At 46.0% G+C, this 17,610-nt stretch overlaps 1 protein-coding gene across 1 annotated transcript; it reads right to left on the bottom strand.

The window, feature by feature from the left end:
- Positions 1-2,605: 2,605 nt before the first annotated feature.
- On the bottom strand, positions 2,606-3,541 carry LOC123348855 (olfactory receptor 1020-like). Its single transcript, XM_044986539.1, has one exon. The coding sequence runs from the start codon at positions 3,539-3,541 to the stop codon at positions 2,606-2,608; it is 936 nt and encodes a 311-aa protein (XP_044842474.1).
- Between the last annotated feature and the right edge of the window lie 14,069 nt (positions 3,542-17,610).

The following is a 17,610-nucleotide window of genomic DNA, read 5'->3' on the forward strand; positions in this document are numbered from 1 at the left end:
TCTTTTTACACCAGAGGACAATGTGACCCACTGAGTCCAATGGAGCTGCATCAATTAAAATCAGATGACAATCCGGTCCATTATCTTTAATGGAGCAAACTTATTTTACACTACTGGAAAATGTAGCTCATAATGTTTTAATGGGGAACAAAAGGGAAGGTTGATAAATGGGCCTAATATGAAACAGAAACAGAGATTTATTCTGTGAGGTGACCACTAAGTGGCAGTATGTGTCAAGGATGAGTAATGGGCAGCTAGTCTGTGAAATAAAGGATGTCTATCCGTAAAGGGCTGGGAGTTATAATGGACCATCATCGCACAGAAAGATAAACTAAACTTCATCGTGATGTGAATCATTCCCCCTCCCCAGAGACTCATTAGGCTGTTTCACCAAATGGAATAACATTTGGGAAAAACAACTCAAGTCACACCAGGCATTGCTAAGAACAAAGCTTTGGAGACACAAAATTGTCCATAATGGTGATGGGTTGAGTTAAAAGTTTCGGGATTTGATTGTACTTATCAAACTCTTTGAATTAGACGGGAAATAACAGTCTCCCACAAGGTTTTGCAATAAGACGTGCATAGACTTATTCTTCCCCAAGAACACCAGTATAATTCAGGTCGGTGTGGGACAGGGTTCCTCAGAGAACTTACTGATGGGCATGCTCACTTCTGGGAACCAGACGTGGACAATACATTGTGATGAATAAACCCAATGGTTACAGAGACTATGCCAGAACGTTTACTGTCATAGGTTTATTCCCCACTTTGAACTTTAGCGTTCACAAGATGGGGACCTGCATGGACTCCTCTAAACTAAAATCCTAGTTTAGATCTGGTTCTCGCTGCCACCAGTCAAGTTTTAAGTGTCTGACACACTCCCTGTTCCTCCAAAAACTTTTCCTGGGGAACACAGATCCAAACACCTTGAATCTCAGCACAAAGGGAAATAATCCATTTCCCCACACCTTCTTCCCCCTCCCCTTGTCCTTGGGAGAGATACCTTGATTCAAACTCCTTGAATCAAACAAAGAGGGATTCCCTTTTCCCCCTTCCCTTGCCCTGAAAATCCAAACAAAGGAAGAAATCAATCAAGTTCTAAAAAAGAAAAGATTTTATTAAAGAAAGAAAGAAAGTACACTATCTCTGTAATACCAGGATGGAAAATATCACAGGGTCTGACTTATAAACCTGGAGAGACTTCCCCCTCCCTCCTCCTCAGAATAATCAAAGTAACAGCAAACAGGAATAAAGATATTTCTCCAGCAACCACACAGTTGCAAATGCAGAAATTAATTAGAAGATTAATTCGCCTTTCTAATACTCACTATACTGGATAGTAGGAAATACTCCAGGAGAACTTGGAGACATGTCTGGCCTCTCTTAGATCCAAAGAGAGCACAGCAATTCAAACAAAGGACACAGACAAAGCCTTCCCTCCACAGAGATTTGAAATTATCCTGTCCCTTGATTGGTCCTCTGGTCAGGTGTTCATCAGGTTACTGAGCTTGTTAACCCTTTACAGATAAAAGAGACTTTAACCCTTAACGATCTGTTTATGACATTTACATTAATTGATGTGTATACACACGCCCATGTGCATGTGTGTCCATTACACAAACCACTGTCCTGCTCTGCCTGGTTTCAGATGTTCTGAAGTTTGCTCTTTCTTACACATGGTAGAACAGATTTTCTTGAGCCCAAGCGATGGGATCAATAGCTTTGGTATCTGGCAACCAGGAAGGCTGGGATTCCCAACAGAAGTGAAGGGAACTAAGAACCTAAATCACAGTTGGATATAGGTGCCTAAGTCCCTTAGGCTCCTTTGAAAATCTCAACCAGATTTCATATTTGGTCAAGGATTAGTTTCAATATAAGAGGCTAGGCAGTGCAATGATATTTCAGATTGAGAAGAGGGGCTCAGTTCCAACACGTCTCCACACATGTTTTACTCTCCCTACAACCTGGCATATTTTTGGTCATGCACAATGCTTTTCCTGAGTATCCTGTTTTTCTGGCTTGCATCCGAAGAAGTGGGTATTCACCCACAAAAGCTCATGCTGCAAAAAGTCTGTTAGTCTATAAGGTGCCACAGGATTCTTTGCTGCTTCTACAGAACCAGACTAACACGGCTACCTCTCTGATACTGTTTTTCTGGAAGTGTCTCTGTGCAGATAAAGCTAGTCGGGAGGAGATGTTATTATGTGTGTGGAGGAAAGACTGGGAGGGAAATTGAAGATCTTAGAAACGTCTAAGGAGCCAACATTTAATGTCCACATTTCATTTTGCAACCATGCCAAGAGACTTCCAACACAGCTGGACAATAAGTGCCTCATAGATAAAAGTCCCTTTTAAAACTTCCTTCCTCTAACTTCACAGGAATTTTTTCAGGCCCAGTATTGTGAAATCCTGAGTGCTGCTGGGGAAGAAGAAAGGCACAGTCAAAGAGATCATTAATAAGTGCAGTTAACATTGTAGGTGATCTTCATAATTCTGTTGAGATCTAGGCTAGGTTATTCAAAGTAGCCTAAAGAAATTAGGCACTGATCTGCCAATAGAAGTTGGTTACCAATCTTCCATAGGCCATTCTGAAAATGACAGCCTAAATCATGCCTAAATTCTGCAGCACGACTTTCCTGAAGGCCCCCTTCACCTCTTTGTTCCTCAGACTGTAGATGATGGGGTTGAACATCGGAGTGATGACCGTGTACATGAGAGACAGAGCTTTATGTAACACTGGGGACCACTCTGCCGATGGCATCACATACATGATAATGATGGTCCCATAATACAGACTCACCACCAGCAGGTGAGAGGCACAGGTGGAAAAGGCCTTTTGCCTCCCCACAGAGGAGGCAATTTGCAGGATGGCCAAGAGGATGAGAATGTAAGACACAACGATGAAGAGGAAAGGGGCCAGGGATACCAGAGAGCAGGAGACCAAAACAATCATTTCTACAAGGAGGCTTTTTGTGCAGGACAATTTGAGCAGCTCCTCCATGTCACAGAAGAAATTATTAATTTCATTGGGGCCACAGAAGCTTAGCTGGCGCACCATCCCTACTACTAATGAATTAGCTGAGAAACCAGTTACCCAGGAGGCAGATACCAGCTGAAGGCAGACCCTGAGGTTCATTATAACATTATAGTTGAGTGGGTTGCATATGGCTAAGTAACGGTCATAAGCCATGACTGCAAGGAGGAAGCATTCTATGCAAGCTAAAGCACCGAAGAAAAATAATTGTGTGATACAGTCGCTGAAGGAGATTGTTCTGTCCTCTGCCAGGAACCCAGCCAGCAATCTGGGGGCAGTGACTGAGGTGTAGCAAGTCTCCAAGAAGGACAAGTTCCCCAGGAAGAAGTACATCGGGGTGTGAAGCTGCTGATCAGCCACAACTAGAGCAACAATCAGAAGGTTCCCAGCCAGGGTCACAATGTAGATCACTAGAAACACCACAAAAAGCAGAATCTGAACTTCTTTTGGGTTCCCGAATCCCAGGAGCACGAACTTGATGGATGTTTGATTTGTCCATGGCATGTGTGCCATGTGTTCTCTGGAAAGGAAGCAAGAAAGGAAGATTAACCAAATCAGAAAGATTTCCTTTCCCCAAATCTGCAACTCTTTCCTTGTTATTCCATCCCCTTTAACAGTCTCTGATTAGTGTCAAATTGTCAAAAGTGTTTCAGGGTCTAAAGATTAAATTTTTCTTCTAGAAGGATTTTACAAAAGAAACCCACAAATGAAAACACATTGATTTTAAAAGCATGTTGAGTGGCTAGATGCTTTTGAAAGTCTCATTTGACACCTAAAATACATTTGAAAATCTGACCCAGAACCTGTTTATGTCCATTAGTAAATACAACTAGGGATCTATCTGTATCTTTAGGCACCTAAATACCTTTGAAAACTTGACTCTTAGTAAATAATGTTTTTTCACCTAACCTGAGGTAATATGGCAGCTGTTACAACAACTACAAATACATCCATTGAAATGACCCCAGAATGTCACAGACGGGTACTTTTTGGTTAACTCTGTAGAGGGAAAAAAGACAATGGACGCAAATGTCCACATCCCCCAAGTAATCTACCTATAACTTCAGCAACATGCAATAGTACATATGGGTAAGATTCTCAACATTCTCGTTCCACACACCTTTAAAGCCCCCTGCCTTTGCATGGCTGTATTGGCATAAATGGGCCTTAGAAGAACTGGTGCAAAATATTCTTTCCATGGAAATTTGTAAGTTTTCATAAAAACACTTGAAAAGAGAGATTTTGGCCACAAGTGAGGGTTGCAGTGCCTTATAGGATATGCAGTTTGCTCTTAATGTCCTCATTCCTGTCTCTCATGATTTTCCAAAGATAATAGCTAGAGGCTCAGATACCTCCTCTATTAGCTCCTTGAGTATTCTAGGATGCATTTCATCAGGCCCTGTCTTCTTGCAGGCATCTCTTTTCTAAGTGATTTTTAACTTGTTCTTTATTTTATCTTCTAAACCTACCCCCTCCCCATTAGCATTCACTAGCATTCCTTCAGACTTCTCGGTGAAGACCGAAACAAAGAAGTCATTAAGCATCTCTGCCATTTCCAAGTTTCCTGTTACTGTTTCTCCCTTCTCACTGAGCAGTGGGCCTATCCTGTCCTTGATATTCCTCTTGCTTCTAATGTATTGATCATTTTTTCGTTTCAATAAAGTTAAGTTGTATTACTCAAAATGTTGCTTAAGGGTCCTGTACTATGTACATTTTCCATAACTGACCTAGAGGCTCGTACTCGAAAACTAAGTTGGGTTTCATTCCAACCCTATCTTTAACTACATAATATTAATTGGGAACATTTCAACATAAAACAGAACAACCTGCCAAGGAATGTAGTGGATACTTCATCACTTGGCGTCTTTAAATCAAGACTGACTGTTTATTTCTAAAAGATAAGTACTAGCTCAACCATAAGGTATGGGCTTGATGCAGGAATTATTGGGTAGAACCCTCTGGCCTGCGTAATGCAGGAGTTCAGACTAAATGATCATAATGGTTGCTTCTAGATTGAAATCTACGATTATGTGACCTAATACGTCTCTTGTATCCCTAACATCAATTATCCTATGATAGTTTCCTGAGAGTCAGTATGATCCAGGGGGACTGATCACTGATCTGAAATTCTGGCAGGCAGGGATCTATTCCTGGCCTTGTTGTCACTGACCAGTTTCATGGTCTTGAGGATGTCACTGCCCATGCTATGCCTCAATTTCCCCAATTCTACAATGGAAGCTCTTATTTTGTAACTTAGGAGGGAAGGGAGAGACTTTGAAAGGCACAAAAAAGGATATAGAATAGGTGCCTAATCCTGTTTTGTGCCTCTGAAACTCTTCTCCAAAGAGCTCTGTAGAAAGCTAAGTGTTATTTGCACACAGGAAAACCAATATTGCCTGTAAGGATACTACCTATAACTAACAACATTTGCCCACTCCTTATCACGGTTAAGAGCTTAGCTGCATCTTTGACATCTCTCGGTGTGGATGAGAGACCTTGAGAGCCCTTATCTCTCAGAGGTGGAAACCCACAATTCTCTCACTCTTTTGACCCAGTCCCAGAGCCTTGCAGCACCTGTTTACCAGCTGTGAGTGCTTAGCAGGCCTGACTAGGTTACTCTGCCCTTGCAAGATTTCCCCCTGAGGAGCTAGGACCAGGTGAACACAGTGACCCAAACCAGGCTTTGGGACACCGAGCATCGCTTAATCTGAACAGCAGGCATCAAAGCATAACAAGACACAGGGGGGTTGTTTATAAAACAAAGCCTAGGTAGGCTTAGCTCATCCAGACTGCTGGTTCTGGGGGGAATGTTCTGGACTCCTGCAGCCTCTTTATCCCTCTTCTCCTAAGCTACAGCAGCTCAGATTTTCTACTACTCCCAAAGCTTCTTGTTTCACTTTTTCACCTTAGTCCCTCTGTCTGTGGTTACCAACCCCAGTGCTGAACCCAGGGTGGTGGAGGTAACACTTCACGGTCACCTGCACCAGTACTGTCCTTAAAGCACCAGAGAACAGGGAGATACCAGGTGTTGCTTCCCAGCCCATGTGGTCTCTGGTCCTATTGGAATTAATCTCCTGGCAGCTGTCTAGCAAGTCACACAATAACAGTGAAACACATTGAACGTATAATAGTCATAAGACAGCACCAGCAACTCACGTGTCCCTGACACTCCTTTCCAGACACTCCTTCGAATGCTGAGAAGCTGGGACGTGGCTGTCAACTTGCAACACCCTTTAAAAAGATATTGCTACCTAGTTATGTGCCTTTTGCCTATTCACTAATGATTACATCATTGCAATGGTTTTCTTCCTGACCCTTTTGTGGATTGCTTTGTCCCTCACTGAAAAGACATAACAACTCCCTCAGCTACCAGTTTGACATGTGTGTTGCATAAACAAAGTTAACACGTCTCTCAAGAGAGTTAAAAGTTTGGTAAAGATTTAATGACAAAGAAAGCTCTGGAGGAAAGTTCCAATTTCTTTCTTTCTTTTTCTTTCTTTCTTTCTTAAAGAAACATACAATGAAAGTACAAAAAGGTAACTGTGATTTATAACCTGTAATCATTTCCAAATACCGCATGCTACATGGGGTTTTCCAATATATCGGTCTGCGCAAACCTAATTTTAAAGTTTTGCCTTGAAGGTTGCCTGAGGTCTGGGGCTAGGGGTGTGTGCTGAGGGATTTGGGGTGCAGCGGGAGCTCAGTCAGTGCCCAGGGCTCTGTCAGCGGTGGATGCGGAGGGGGCATTGGGGCAGGACGTCACCTTGGCTTCAGACACACATGGCTTTTGACTCTGCATCAATCAGTGCTGTGGATACTGCAACACCAGAACCTCCTGGGGGTTCAGCTCTGCTCTGATAGCCTCTGTTTCTGGAGCTGGCAGGAGCAGTCTGGCCCGGGTATGGGGGCTCAGGCAGTGGGGGACTATGAGAAGACCGGCAGCCACAGGGGCTGGGGCAGGGCAGCCCAGGGGAGCAAGGGGCAGTTCCGCACTGTGTGCAGGGAGCGTGGGGAGCATGACTTGACTTGGCAATGGGCAGGTGGTTTCCAGGTGGCAAATGAGCTATGACCAAGCTGCTGAGAGGCAGGTGCCTGAGGGAGCATCTCATGGCAGCCAAGCTCCACAGGCAGGAGCTAACTCCAGGGGCTGTCGCTGGCTGGCACTGGACTCCTTTGGGACACAGGCAAAGAGCAAGTAAGTCAGGGGTGCAAATTTTCCCCTTCTATGGAGGCCTGGGGAGCACCAGGCTGTGCAGAGGCAGCCCAGCTCAAGGAGCAGGGGCTTCCGAGTAAGCCAGCCAAGCACCCCAGCTCCCACAGCATGGAGAGCCAGGGTCCTGAGCGGGCCAGGCCAGGTGGCTCACTAGGGGGACATGCCCCACAGTTTGAAAACCTCTGTGCATTTAGCAGAAGGCAGAAATCGGGGGGTGACTCTGCATGTTCCCACAACTCATCAGCTGTAGCTCCTGGGGGGGGGGGCACACTTTTGCTCACTTGGCCCAAGCACTAAAATGCTTAGTTATGGGCTCCTGGGTGGCTAGAGTTGTGGGGAGAGAGCTGGCTGGGTGGGTGGTCTGACCAGAGTGTGTGTGTGTGCAGGGGTGGTCAGGAGCCTGGCGAGAGGGTCTGGCCAGAATATAAAAGAAATAGAAAGTAAATTAAAATAAAATATTTTTAAAAAGTTTAAAAAATATCAAATACAATTTAAAACTTAAAGAGTAAATTATTATTATTATTTTTAAAAACAAGTAAAATCTGAGATTGAACCAACCCCTGCGGGACGAGAATCCCTGGGACTGACCTGTGCGTGCCTCCATCACAAGGCAGGAGCTTCAGGGGGGGAGGGGGGTAGGCAACAGTCTCAGTCCGGTCCAGCCTGGGAGTGAGGGGCGGTGCCCTCCCAGGCTTCTGGACCCACAGACAAAGCCCGGGTGGAACCACTCCCATTTATACTTGCTGGACACAAGGCTCTTGCTCGTGGTGTGCGGGAGGCCAGGTGACCCCCCTGTTATACCTGAGCAATGAGGGCTCCCTCTGTGTGGGGCAGAGGTGAGACCCTGCGCTCCAGGGACAAGGTAGCTGGTGGAGAGACCCCCCCGGGAGAGTGCGAGAGAGACGGGGTGTCCCTCGGCTGGGCCCCCTGGGGGGAGATTCAGCCCAGCCACAGCGGGGGACACAAGGTACTAGGTGGCGAGGGGAAGGAGAGAGAGAGCCAGGCTGGAGGCCTCTGGGCTCTGCTCCCCTCGCGGCACCAGCCTGAGTCCCCCCACTCAGGGCTTTTCTCGGCGTGGCCCCAGCCCAGCAACCTTGTGTCACGGCTCCGGGCCGAGCCTTCGGAATGAGGGGAGAGAAAAGGGCAACACGGCCTCTGCCCGGGCAGTGCAGGAAATCACCCCGCCCGCCTGGGACTGCCTCTGGGAACACCGCTGGGATCGGAGCTCATTGAGACTTCCAGAGCCTGTCCCCACGGCAGTCACATCTGCACCCAAGAAGTTGTCCCATCAGCTTGAATTCTGGAAGAAGGAAATAAAGTTGGCTGACAGGAAAATTCTTCATCGCTTTGCTGTTTGGATTCTCACAGGGCTGGGGCTAGGAAACAAAAGTGGAGATCCCCAGGATCAACCTGTGTAAGTCCTAAAACACATTCAGTCCTGACAGACCGCTACAAGTCTGTCACCTTTTGGAACCATAGACTGAAACCCATTGCTGTTTATAAGTTACCTGCTTTAAACTGTAAATGATTCTCTCATTTCTGTTTCCTAGTTATAAACCCTTAGTTAGTTTACTATAGGATGAGCCACAAGTGTTGTCTTTGGTGTGAGATCTGAAGTACAAATTGAGTTGGTGTAAGTCACTAGTCTCTTGGGACTGGGAGAAACGTCAATATTTTGTGATCTTTGATGTAAGCAACTAGTTATCACTAAGTCCAGTTTTCCTGGGCAGAAAGATAGACGGGAGAGCCCAAGAGGACTGTCTGTGACTCCATGATAAAACTGTTATAGTACTTCAGGAGTTTGCATTTGTTACTGGGTTGCTGAAATGTGACTATAGAACATACCACCAGTTTGGGGTGTCTGACCTGCTTTTTGACAGTCTGCCCTGAGGTTTACATTCTTGGTCATAATCCACTTCAGCTAGCATGCCGGTATTTACAAAATCCCCATTCAGCTGCTACTATGGGCTCCTTTAGTCTCTCCTGTTGATGCTGTTCACTGTGATTAAATAATTAAAAAGGCATTGTAGCAGCAGGACTGGATCTCCAGCATCAGGGGTGAGTGCTTGAACCACCAGGCTATAAAGTCACCATCTGTTTCTTTCTGGCCTAATCTCTCTTTCATCTGTCCCATTGTCTTCAGTGGAGCTACAGCCGATTCACATCAGCTGGGGATCTGGCTGATTGTCTCCAATGGAGTTAGGGCAGATTTGCACCAGCTGCTAATCTGGGCCATTGACTCCAAAGGATTTATGGCTGATTCCCATCAGCTGGGAATCTGGACAATTTTGTGAGAGGTATCTCTTTGTCTATTACATTCTGTAGTATTTTTATTTTGGTGAAATCCTGTTTAATATCTGTAGTATCTTATTTGATTGATCCCTATTAAAATGTCCAGAGTTTTAATAACAACAATAATAATAATTAATAACAACCCATTGAGGTCTAGAAATACTGATTTGGCACTCTATGTGTTATAGCCTGCCAACCTAACCAAATATGGAGATTACAGGCAAATTAATAATTATTGTGAATGGCATAACAGGGGCTTCAGAAGAGTTTAGAGGTGCCTCACCTGGCAGGATGTGTCGTGTGGAGGTGGGTAACCCCAGGTTGATATCATGCAATGGTCCAAATAAACCAAGAAAACTGGAGATCATCGTCCCCAGAAGAGTGAAATGAACTAGTAGTGCAAAGCAAGAAGTGATCTGAGGTTGGATTTTGGCAAAATTGCAAGAGAGAGGCTGTAGAAAATGAATGTTCCAGCACTGGACGGAGAGAAACAATGACAACACAGAGAAAGAAATGACGAAACATAGACTTGTTGGACAATGGAGAGCTTTATTCCAAAGAGGAGAATTTTGCAAAAGGAAGAAATATCGAGGGCAAATATCAGTGAAACAGAGCACCCAAAGAAAGTACGGGAAATATGAATAATTTGTTAATTGAGATCATGCTGGATGTAAAAGACGTTGTGCACTGTCCAGCACTACCAAGAATGAAATAGAAAAGACTTGATGATTTAATGCAAGCACTTAAAGAAGTGCTCAAGGAAGCAGAATGTCAACACAGGCAGATTGTGTGCACAGTGAATTCCAAAGCTAAGCCCCTTCTCCAGAGAATGCCCTGTCCCTCACCTTGCCACCCCCTAACACCCTTCCCACCCACCCACTCGAAACTATAAACCACTGCTAACATGCCCCAGCTATCTCTGTTGTTTCAGTGCTGCCTGCAGAAATAGAGAGAGCAAGAGAGATGGGTGGTTCAAATAACTGGATTTTGCCAACCAAGGGCCCTGTGCTGCAACTAAGTCTTCTCTGACAGACTGCTGCAGCCAGGCAGAAGTCAATGGGCATCTGCAGAGACACCTGCCCTCTGAGATAAGGGGGCAGAATCTGAACAGGTAAACAGATTTAAAAAAAGTGATTATGAATCAATTCACCTGCCTTTTAAACGTTGATCATAAATATGAATCATAGAATCTCAGGGTTGGAAGGGACCTCAAAAGGTCATCTAGTCCAACCCCCTGCTCAAAGCAGGACCAAACCCAACTAAATCATCCCAGCCAGGGCTTTGTCAAGCCTGACCTTAAAAACCTCTAAGGAAGGAGATTCCACTACCTCCCTAGGTAACCCATTCCAGTTCTTCACCACCCTACTAGTGAAAAAGTTTTTCCTAATATCCAGCCTAAACCTCCCCCTCTGCAACTTGAGACCATTACTCCTTGTTCTGTCATCTTCTACCACTGAGAACAGTCTAGATCCATCCTCTTTGGAACCCCCTTTCAGGTAGTTGAAAGCAGCTATCAAATCCCCCCTCATTCTTCTCTTCTGCAGACTAAACAATCCCAGTTCCCTCAGCCTCTCCTCATAAGTCATGTGCTCCAGCCCCCTAATCATTTTTGTTGCCCTCCGCTGGACTCTCTCCAATTTATCCACATCCTTCTTGTAGTGTGGGGCCCAAAACAGGACACAGTACTCCAAATGAGGCCTCACCAGTGCTGAGTAGAGGGGAATGATCACATCCCTCGATCTGCTGGCAATGCCCCTACTTATACAACCCAAAATGCCATTAGCCTTCTTGGCAAAAAGGGCACACTGTTGACTCATATTCAGCTTTTCGTTCACCGTAACCCCTAGGTCCTTTTCTGCAGAACTGCTGCCCAGCCATTCGGTCCCTAGTCTGTAGCAGTGCATGGGATTCTTCCGTCCTAAGTGCAGGACTCTGCACTTGTCCTTGTTGAACCTCATCATATTTCTTTTGGCCCAATCCTCTAATTTGTCTAGGTCCCTCTGTATCCTACCCCTACCCTCCAGCGTATCAACCACTCCTCCCAGTTTAGTGTCATCTGCAAACTTGCTAAGGGTGAAGTCCACACCATCCTCCAGATCGTTAATGAAGATATTGAATAAAACCGGCCCCAGCACCGACCCTTGGGGCACTCCACTTGATACCGGCTGCCAACTAGACATGGAACCATTGATCACTACCCATTGAGCCCGACCATCTAGGCAGTTTTCTATCCACCTTACTGTCCATTCATCCAGCCCATACTTCTTTAACTTGCTGGCAAGAATACTGTGGGAGACTGTATCAAAAGCTTTGCTAAAATCCAGAAATAGTACATCCACTGCTTTCCCCTCATCCACAGAGCCGGTTATCTCATCATAGAAGGCAATTAGGTAAGTCAGGCAAGACTTGCCCTTGGTGAATCCATGCTGACTGTTCCTGATCACTTTCCCTTCCTTTAAGTGGTTCAGGATTGATTCCTTGAGGACCTGTTCCATGATTTTTCCAGGGACTGAGGTGAGATTGACTGGCCTGTAGTTCCCTGGATCTTCCTTCTTCCCTTTTTTAAAGATGGGCACTACATTAGCTTTTTTCCAGTCATCCGGGACCTCCCCCGATCGCCATGATTTTTCAAAGATAATGGCCAATGGCTCTGCAATCTCATCGGCCAACTCCTTTAGCACCCTCGGATGCAGCGCATCCGGCCCCATGGACTTGTGCTCGTCCAGCTTTCCTAAATAGCCCCGAACTACTTCTTTCTCCACAGAGAGCTGGTCACCTCCTCCCCATACCGTGCTGCAGAGTGCAGCTGTCTGGGAGCTGACCTTGTCTGTGAAGACAGAGGCAAAAAAAGCATTGAGTATGTTGTGTATTTGGTTGTCATGGGTTTTGTTACTATGGCAACTGAGTTAGACTATTAAGGGATAGCTCAGCCGGTTTCAACCGGCTGAGTGAGCTCTCTGTATATCTGTAAATAAAATGGAGGTTTTGGTTAGCTGCCTGCTCTCTGGCCTCAAGTGACTGCTTCCTACACCGGCTGCCCCAAGGATATAACACTGGCGACGAGGGTGGGATCCTGGTGCTGCTCCAGTAACAGAAGGAAGTAGAAGTCAAGGTAAAGACCAAACAAAGAAAAAAAGCTGCTTGTTTGCACTGACTGTGAAAGTGAAACTAAAAATCATGGCTACTCTGACCAGGCCCCTGGAGCCTTTTGATGAGAATACAGAGCAGTGGCATGTGTATACTGAGCGTTTTGAGCTTTTTGGTATTGCAAATGACATTACAGAAGCGAAGAAGGTGCCAATATTCTTAACTGTTGTAGGGGCTAAAACCTACTCTCTGCTACGCAGCTTACTACACCCTGTTAAGCCTGAAACTAAATCTTACAGTGACATTGTGGAAATCCTGGGGTCTCATTTCTCCCCAAAACCACTGGTAATTGCTGAAAGATATAGGTTCCACAAAAGAGACCAAAAGGAAGATGAAACAGTTGTACAATTTGTAGCCATTTTAAAAAAGCTAGCAGAACACTGTGAATTTAAAGAGATGTTAAATGATGCCCTGCGTGACAGGTTAGTGTGTGGCCTCTACAGTGAAGCTATACGGAAGCGCCTACTGACAGAGGCTCAGCTTACATTACAGAAGGCTGTTGATATTGCTGTCTCCATGGAACTGGCTACAAGGGAGGCACAATACATCGGTGTATCCCCTAGGGTGCAAAAAGTGTCACAAGAACTGACCCACAAAACGGTGCAGAGTCAAGAATGTTACCGCTGTGGTAAGCTGGGTCACCAGGCATCAGAATGCTGGTGTAAGGACCTGGTGTGTCGACACTGTGGCAAAAAGGGACACATTGAGTATGCCTGTAAACAAAAGAAAAAGAGGCCTGTGGTCTGGCCGACAAAAAGAGGAACCTTGCATACCCTAGAGCAGACCCAGGATGATCAAGGTGACACCTCCTCACAAGAGGAAGTGCCACTGCATGTTTTGTCTTTGGCAGCGGGCTCACATGAATACTGGGTAACCCCCTTATTGGAGGGCAAATGTATACGCATGAAACTAGACACCGGTGCAGCTGTCTCGCTGGTTCCTGAGACTGTGTATAAGGAAAAGCTACAGCATCTTCCGCTTAAGGCAACAAAAACTGTTCTGAAGACGTATACAGGTGAAGCTGTGCCCATGTTGGGCACTATTGATGTTAAGGTGGAGCTCAATGGACAGGCGGCTAAATTGCCACTGTTTGTGGTGAGAGGTGACTACCCAGCCTTAATGGGTAGGTCTTGGCTTGGGAAGATTCAGCTGAACTGGGCAGAAGTGCACCGGATGACTAAAGAAGAAACCAGTCTAACCCCTATACTAAGGAAACATGCTGCTGTTTTTGGAGATGATTTGGGAAGTATGAAGGGAATCACTGTGACATTGAACATTAAACCTGGCAGTCCACCAAAATATCTGAAAGCCCGAACTGTGCCATATGCCATCAGGCCAAAAGTTGAAGCAGACCTGGAGCGCCTGGTCACCAATGGAGTCCTAATACCAGTTACCCATAGCTCATGGGCCACTCCTATCGTTCCAATCGTGAAGAAAGATGGCTCTCTCCGGATTTGCGGTGATTTTAAAGTCACTGTCAACCCAGTGTTGTGTGCAGAGCAATACCCGCTTCACTGCATCGATGACCTCTTCGCAGGCCTGGCTGGGGGACAAAAGTTCAGTAAGATTGATCTGAGTCAAGCATATTTACAGATGCACGTCGATGAAAAGTCCCAAGAGCTGTTGACTATTGTGACTCATAAGGGGCTTTATCGATACTGTCGCCTACCCTTCGGAATCACATCGGCTCCCGCCCTGTTCCAGAGGGCTATGGACCAGATCTTGTGTGGCTTGTCAGGAGTTCAGTGCTATCTGGATGATATCCTGGTCACTGGAAGAAATGAAGAGGATCACTTAAAGAATTTAGAGGCTACCCTACAAAGACTGGAAGAGTATGGCCTACGAGTTTGCAAAGACAAGTGTGAATTCTTCAAGCCCTCTGTTGAATATTTGGGACACATCATCGATTCTGCAGGTCTTCATAAGGCCCCTGCAAAAGTTAAAGCTATTGTGGAGGCTCCCCCACCTCGAAATGTAAGCCAGCTGCACTCGTTTCTAGGACTACTGAACTATTACGGGAAGTTCATCTCACAGTTAGCCACACTGCTAAAACCACTTCATGAGCTCCTTGGGCAGAACAAGGCCTGGAAGTGGACTGAAGCCTGTGATGTTGCATTTAACAAAGCTAAGGATGCATTGCTAAATTCTGAAGTTCTAACGCACTTTGATCCATCCTTACCCCTGCAATTGGCCTGCGATGCCTCCCCTTATGGAGTGGGAGCAGTCGTGTCACACATTATGCCTTCGGGAGAAGAAAGACCTATTGCTTTTGCTTCACGCACTCTAAGCAAAGCAGAAACTAACTACGCCCAAATCGAACGTGAGGCATTAGGAATTGTTTTTGGAATTAGGAAGTTTCATCAGTACCTGTTTGGGCGAAAGTTTACTCTTCTTACAGACCATCGACCTCTGACATCAATTTTTGGACCCTACACAGGCATTCCCCCATTAGCTGCTAGTCTTATGCAACGTTGGACATTGTTACTTTCAGCACACACATATGAAATCAAATATCGGAAATCCACTTTGCACGGCAATGCAGATGGCCTCTCAAGGTTGCCTTTGCCGGTCAAACATCAAGATAGTGCCCAAAAGGAAATCTTCTACTTTGAACAGGTAGAGAATACACCCATCACTGCTACTCAGATAAAGAAGGCAACCCGCGTTGACCCAGTATTATCCCAAGTTATGGACCTGGTGATGCATGGAAAATCTCGACAAACCTCTCCGGTCTCACCCGACCTTGTTCCCTACATGTCCAGGCGGACGGAGTTATCGGTCCAATCTGGTTGTTTGTTGTGGGGGAGGCGTGTCATTATTCCACCACCCCTGAGATCACAGATGTTAGAACAGCTACATTCCAGTCACTGTGGAATAGTGCGCATGAAGGAAATTGCACAAAGCTATTTTTGGTGGCCTAGATTGGACAGTGCTATTGAAGAGAAGGCAAAAGCTTGTATGTCATGTCAGGGTGTAAGAAATGCACCCCAGTTGGCACCCCTAAACCCATGGGACTGGCCTGAAAACCCGTGGCAACGTATTCACGTTGACTTTGCTGGCCCCCTTGAAGGAAGCATGTTCTTGGTGGCCAGAAGTCTCTATAATGCAGTCCACTACTGCAGAGAGTACTATCCAAAAACTACGAGGACTCTTTAGTCGTTTTGGTCTGCCAGAACAACTTGTAAGCGACAACGGACCACAGTTCGTCTCTCAGGAGTTTCAAAATTTTATGAAGGCAAATGGGATACACCACAGCACGTCAGCACCATATCATCCATCCACCAACGGATTAGCTGAAAGATTTGTGCAGACAATGAAAAACGCTTTGAAATCAGCAAAGGGACAACACTCCATTCAAAAGCGTCTGGATACCTTCTTACTTTCCTATAGAAACACACCTCATGCTACGACCCAGGCTTCCCCAGCCTTTCTAATGATGGGACGACAGCTGCGCACTTGCTTTGATCTGCTGAAACCTTCTGAACCCAGACAAACTGTGCAACGTCAGCAGCAATATCAAGTCATCAGACGGGCACCCAGAGCAAAAGACCGAACCTTTAGCCCAGGACAGCCAGTTTTGGCTCGGAATTATACTTCCAGAGCTAAATGGGTCCCGGCCACAGTCATCACTCAAACAGGACCTGTTTCCTATACAGTCCGGACTGCAGAGAATCTTACCTGGCGGCGACATGTAGATCAGCTGTTGCCAGGTCATGCCAGTCTTCAGGACCCATCTGCAGTTGAGGGGTCTGACTTCACCCCTCCTGGTGAGACACCGAATCATGAGTCACCTGTTCCTGACTGTTCTCCTCCATTACTGCCGGCAGCTGAGATACCCCTTTGCCCAGCACGAGCTGATACCACCTCCTCACCTATTCGTGCTGCGGACCTTGAGCCCCTAGTACTTTCGGGTGCAACAACACCAGAAGTTCACCGTAATCCACCTAGAGACAGAAGGCCTCCTCATCGGCTGGATCTTTAGTTAGGGCGAACCCACGGGTATGGAGCAAAATAATCCCCAGGGTTTAGCCGGGAATGGAGGCAGTCTACCCTCCTTCTCTAGTTTAGTGTGTGTTTTATTTAGGGGATGTTCTTATTAGGGGGGGAGGAATATGTTGTGTATTTGGTTGTCATGGGTTTTGTTACTATGGCAACTGAGTTAGACTATTAAGGGATAGCTCAGCCGGTTTCAACCAGCTGAGTGAGCTCTCTGTATATCTGTAAATAAAATGGAGGTTTTGGTTAGCTGCCTGCTCTCTGGCCTCAAGTGATTGCTTCCTACACCGGCTGCCCCAAGGATATAACAGAGTACACTAGCTTTATCCACATCCTCTGTCACTAGGTTCCCTCCCTCATTCAGCAAGGGGCCCACACTTTCCTTGACTTTCTTCCTGTTGCTAACATACCTAAAGAAACCCTTCTTATTACTCCTAACATCTCCGGCTAGCTGCAACTCCAAGTGTGATTTGGCCTTCCTGATTTCACACCTGCATGCCTGAACAATACTTTTATACTCCTCCCTGGTTATTTGTCCAATCTTCCACTTCTTGTAAGCTGTTCTTTTGTGTTTAAGACGAGCAAGGATTTCACTGTTAAGCCAAGCTGGTCGCCTGCCATATTTACTTTTCTTCCTACACATCGGGATGGTTTGTTCCTGCAGCCTCAATAAGGTTTCTTTGAAATACAGCCAGTTTTCCTCGACTCCTTTCCCCGTCATGTTATTCTCCCAGGGGACCTTGCCCATCAGTTCCCTGAGGGAGTCGAAGTCTGCTTTTCTGAAGTCCAGGGTCTCTGTTCTACTGCTCTCCTTTCTTCCTTGTGTCAGGATCCTGAACTCGACCATCTCATGGTCACTGCCTCCCAGGTTCCCATCCACTATTGCTTCCTCTACTATTTCTTCCCTGTTTGTGAGCAGCAGGTC

Source organism: Mauremys mutica, chromosome 13 (assembly GCF_020497125.1).
Source record: "Mauremys mutica isolate MM-2020 ecotype Southern chromosome 13, ASM2049712v1, whole genome shotgun sequence".
Classification (NCBI taxonomy): Eukaryota; Metazoa; Chordata; order Testudines; family Geoemydidae; genus Mauremys; species Mauremys mutica.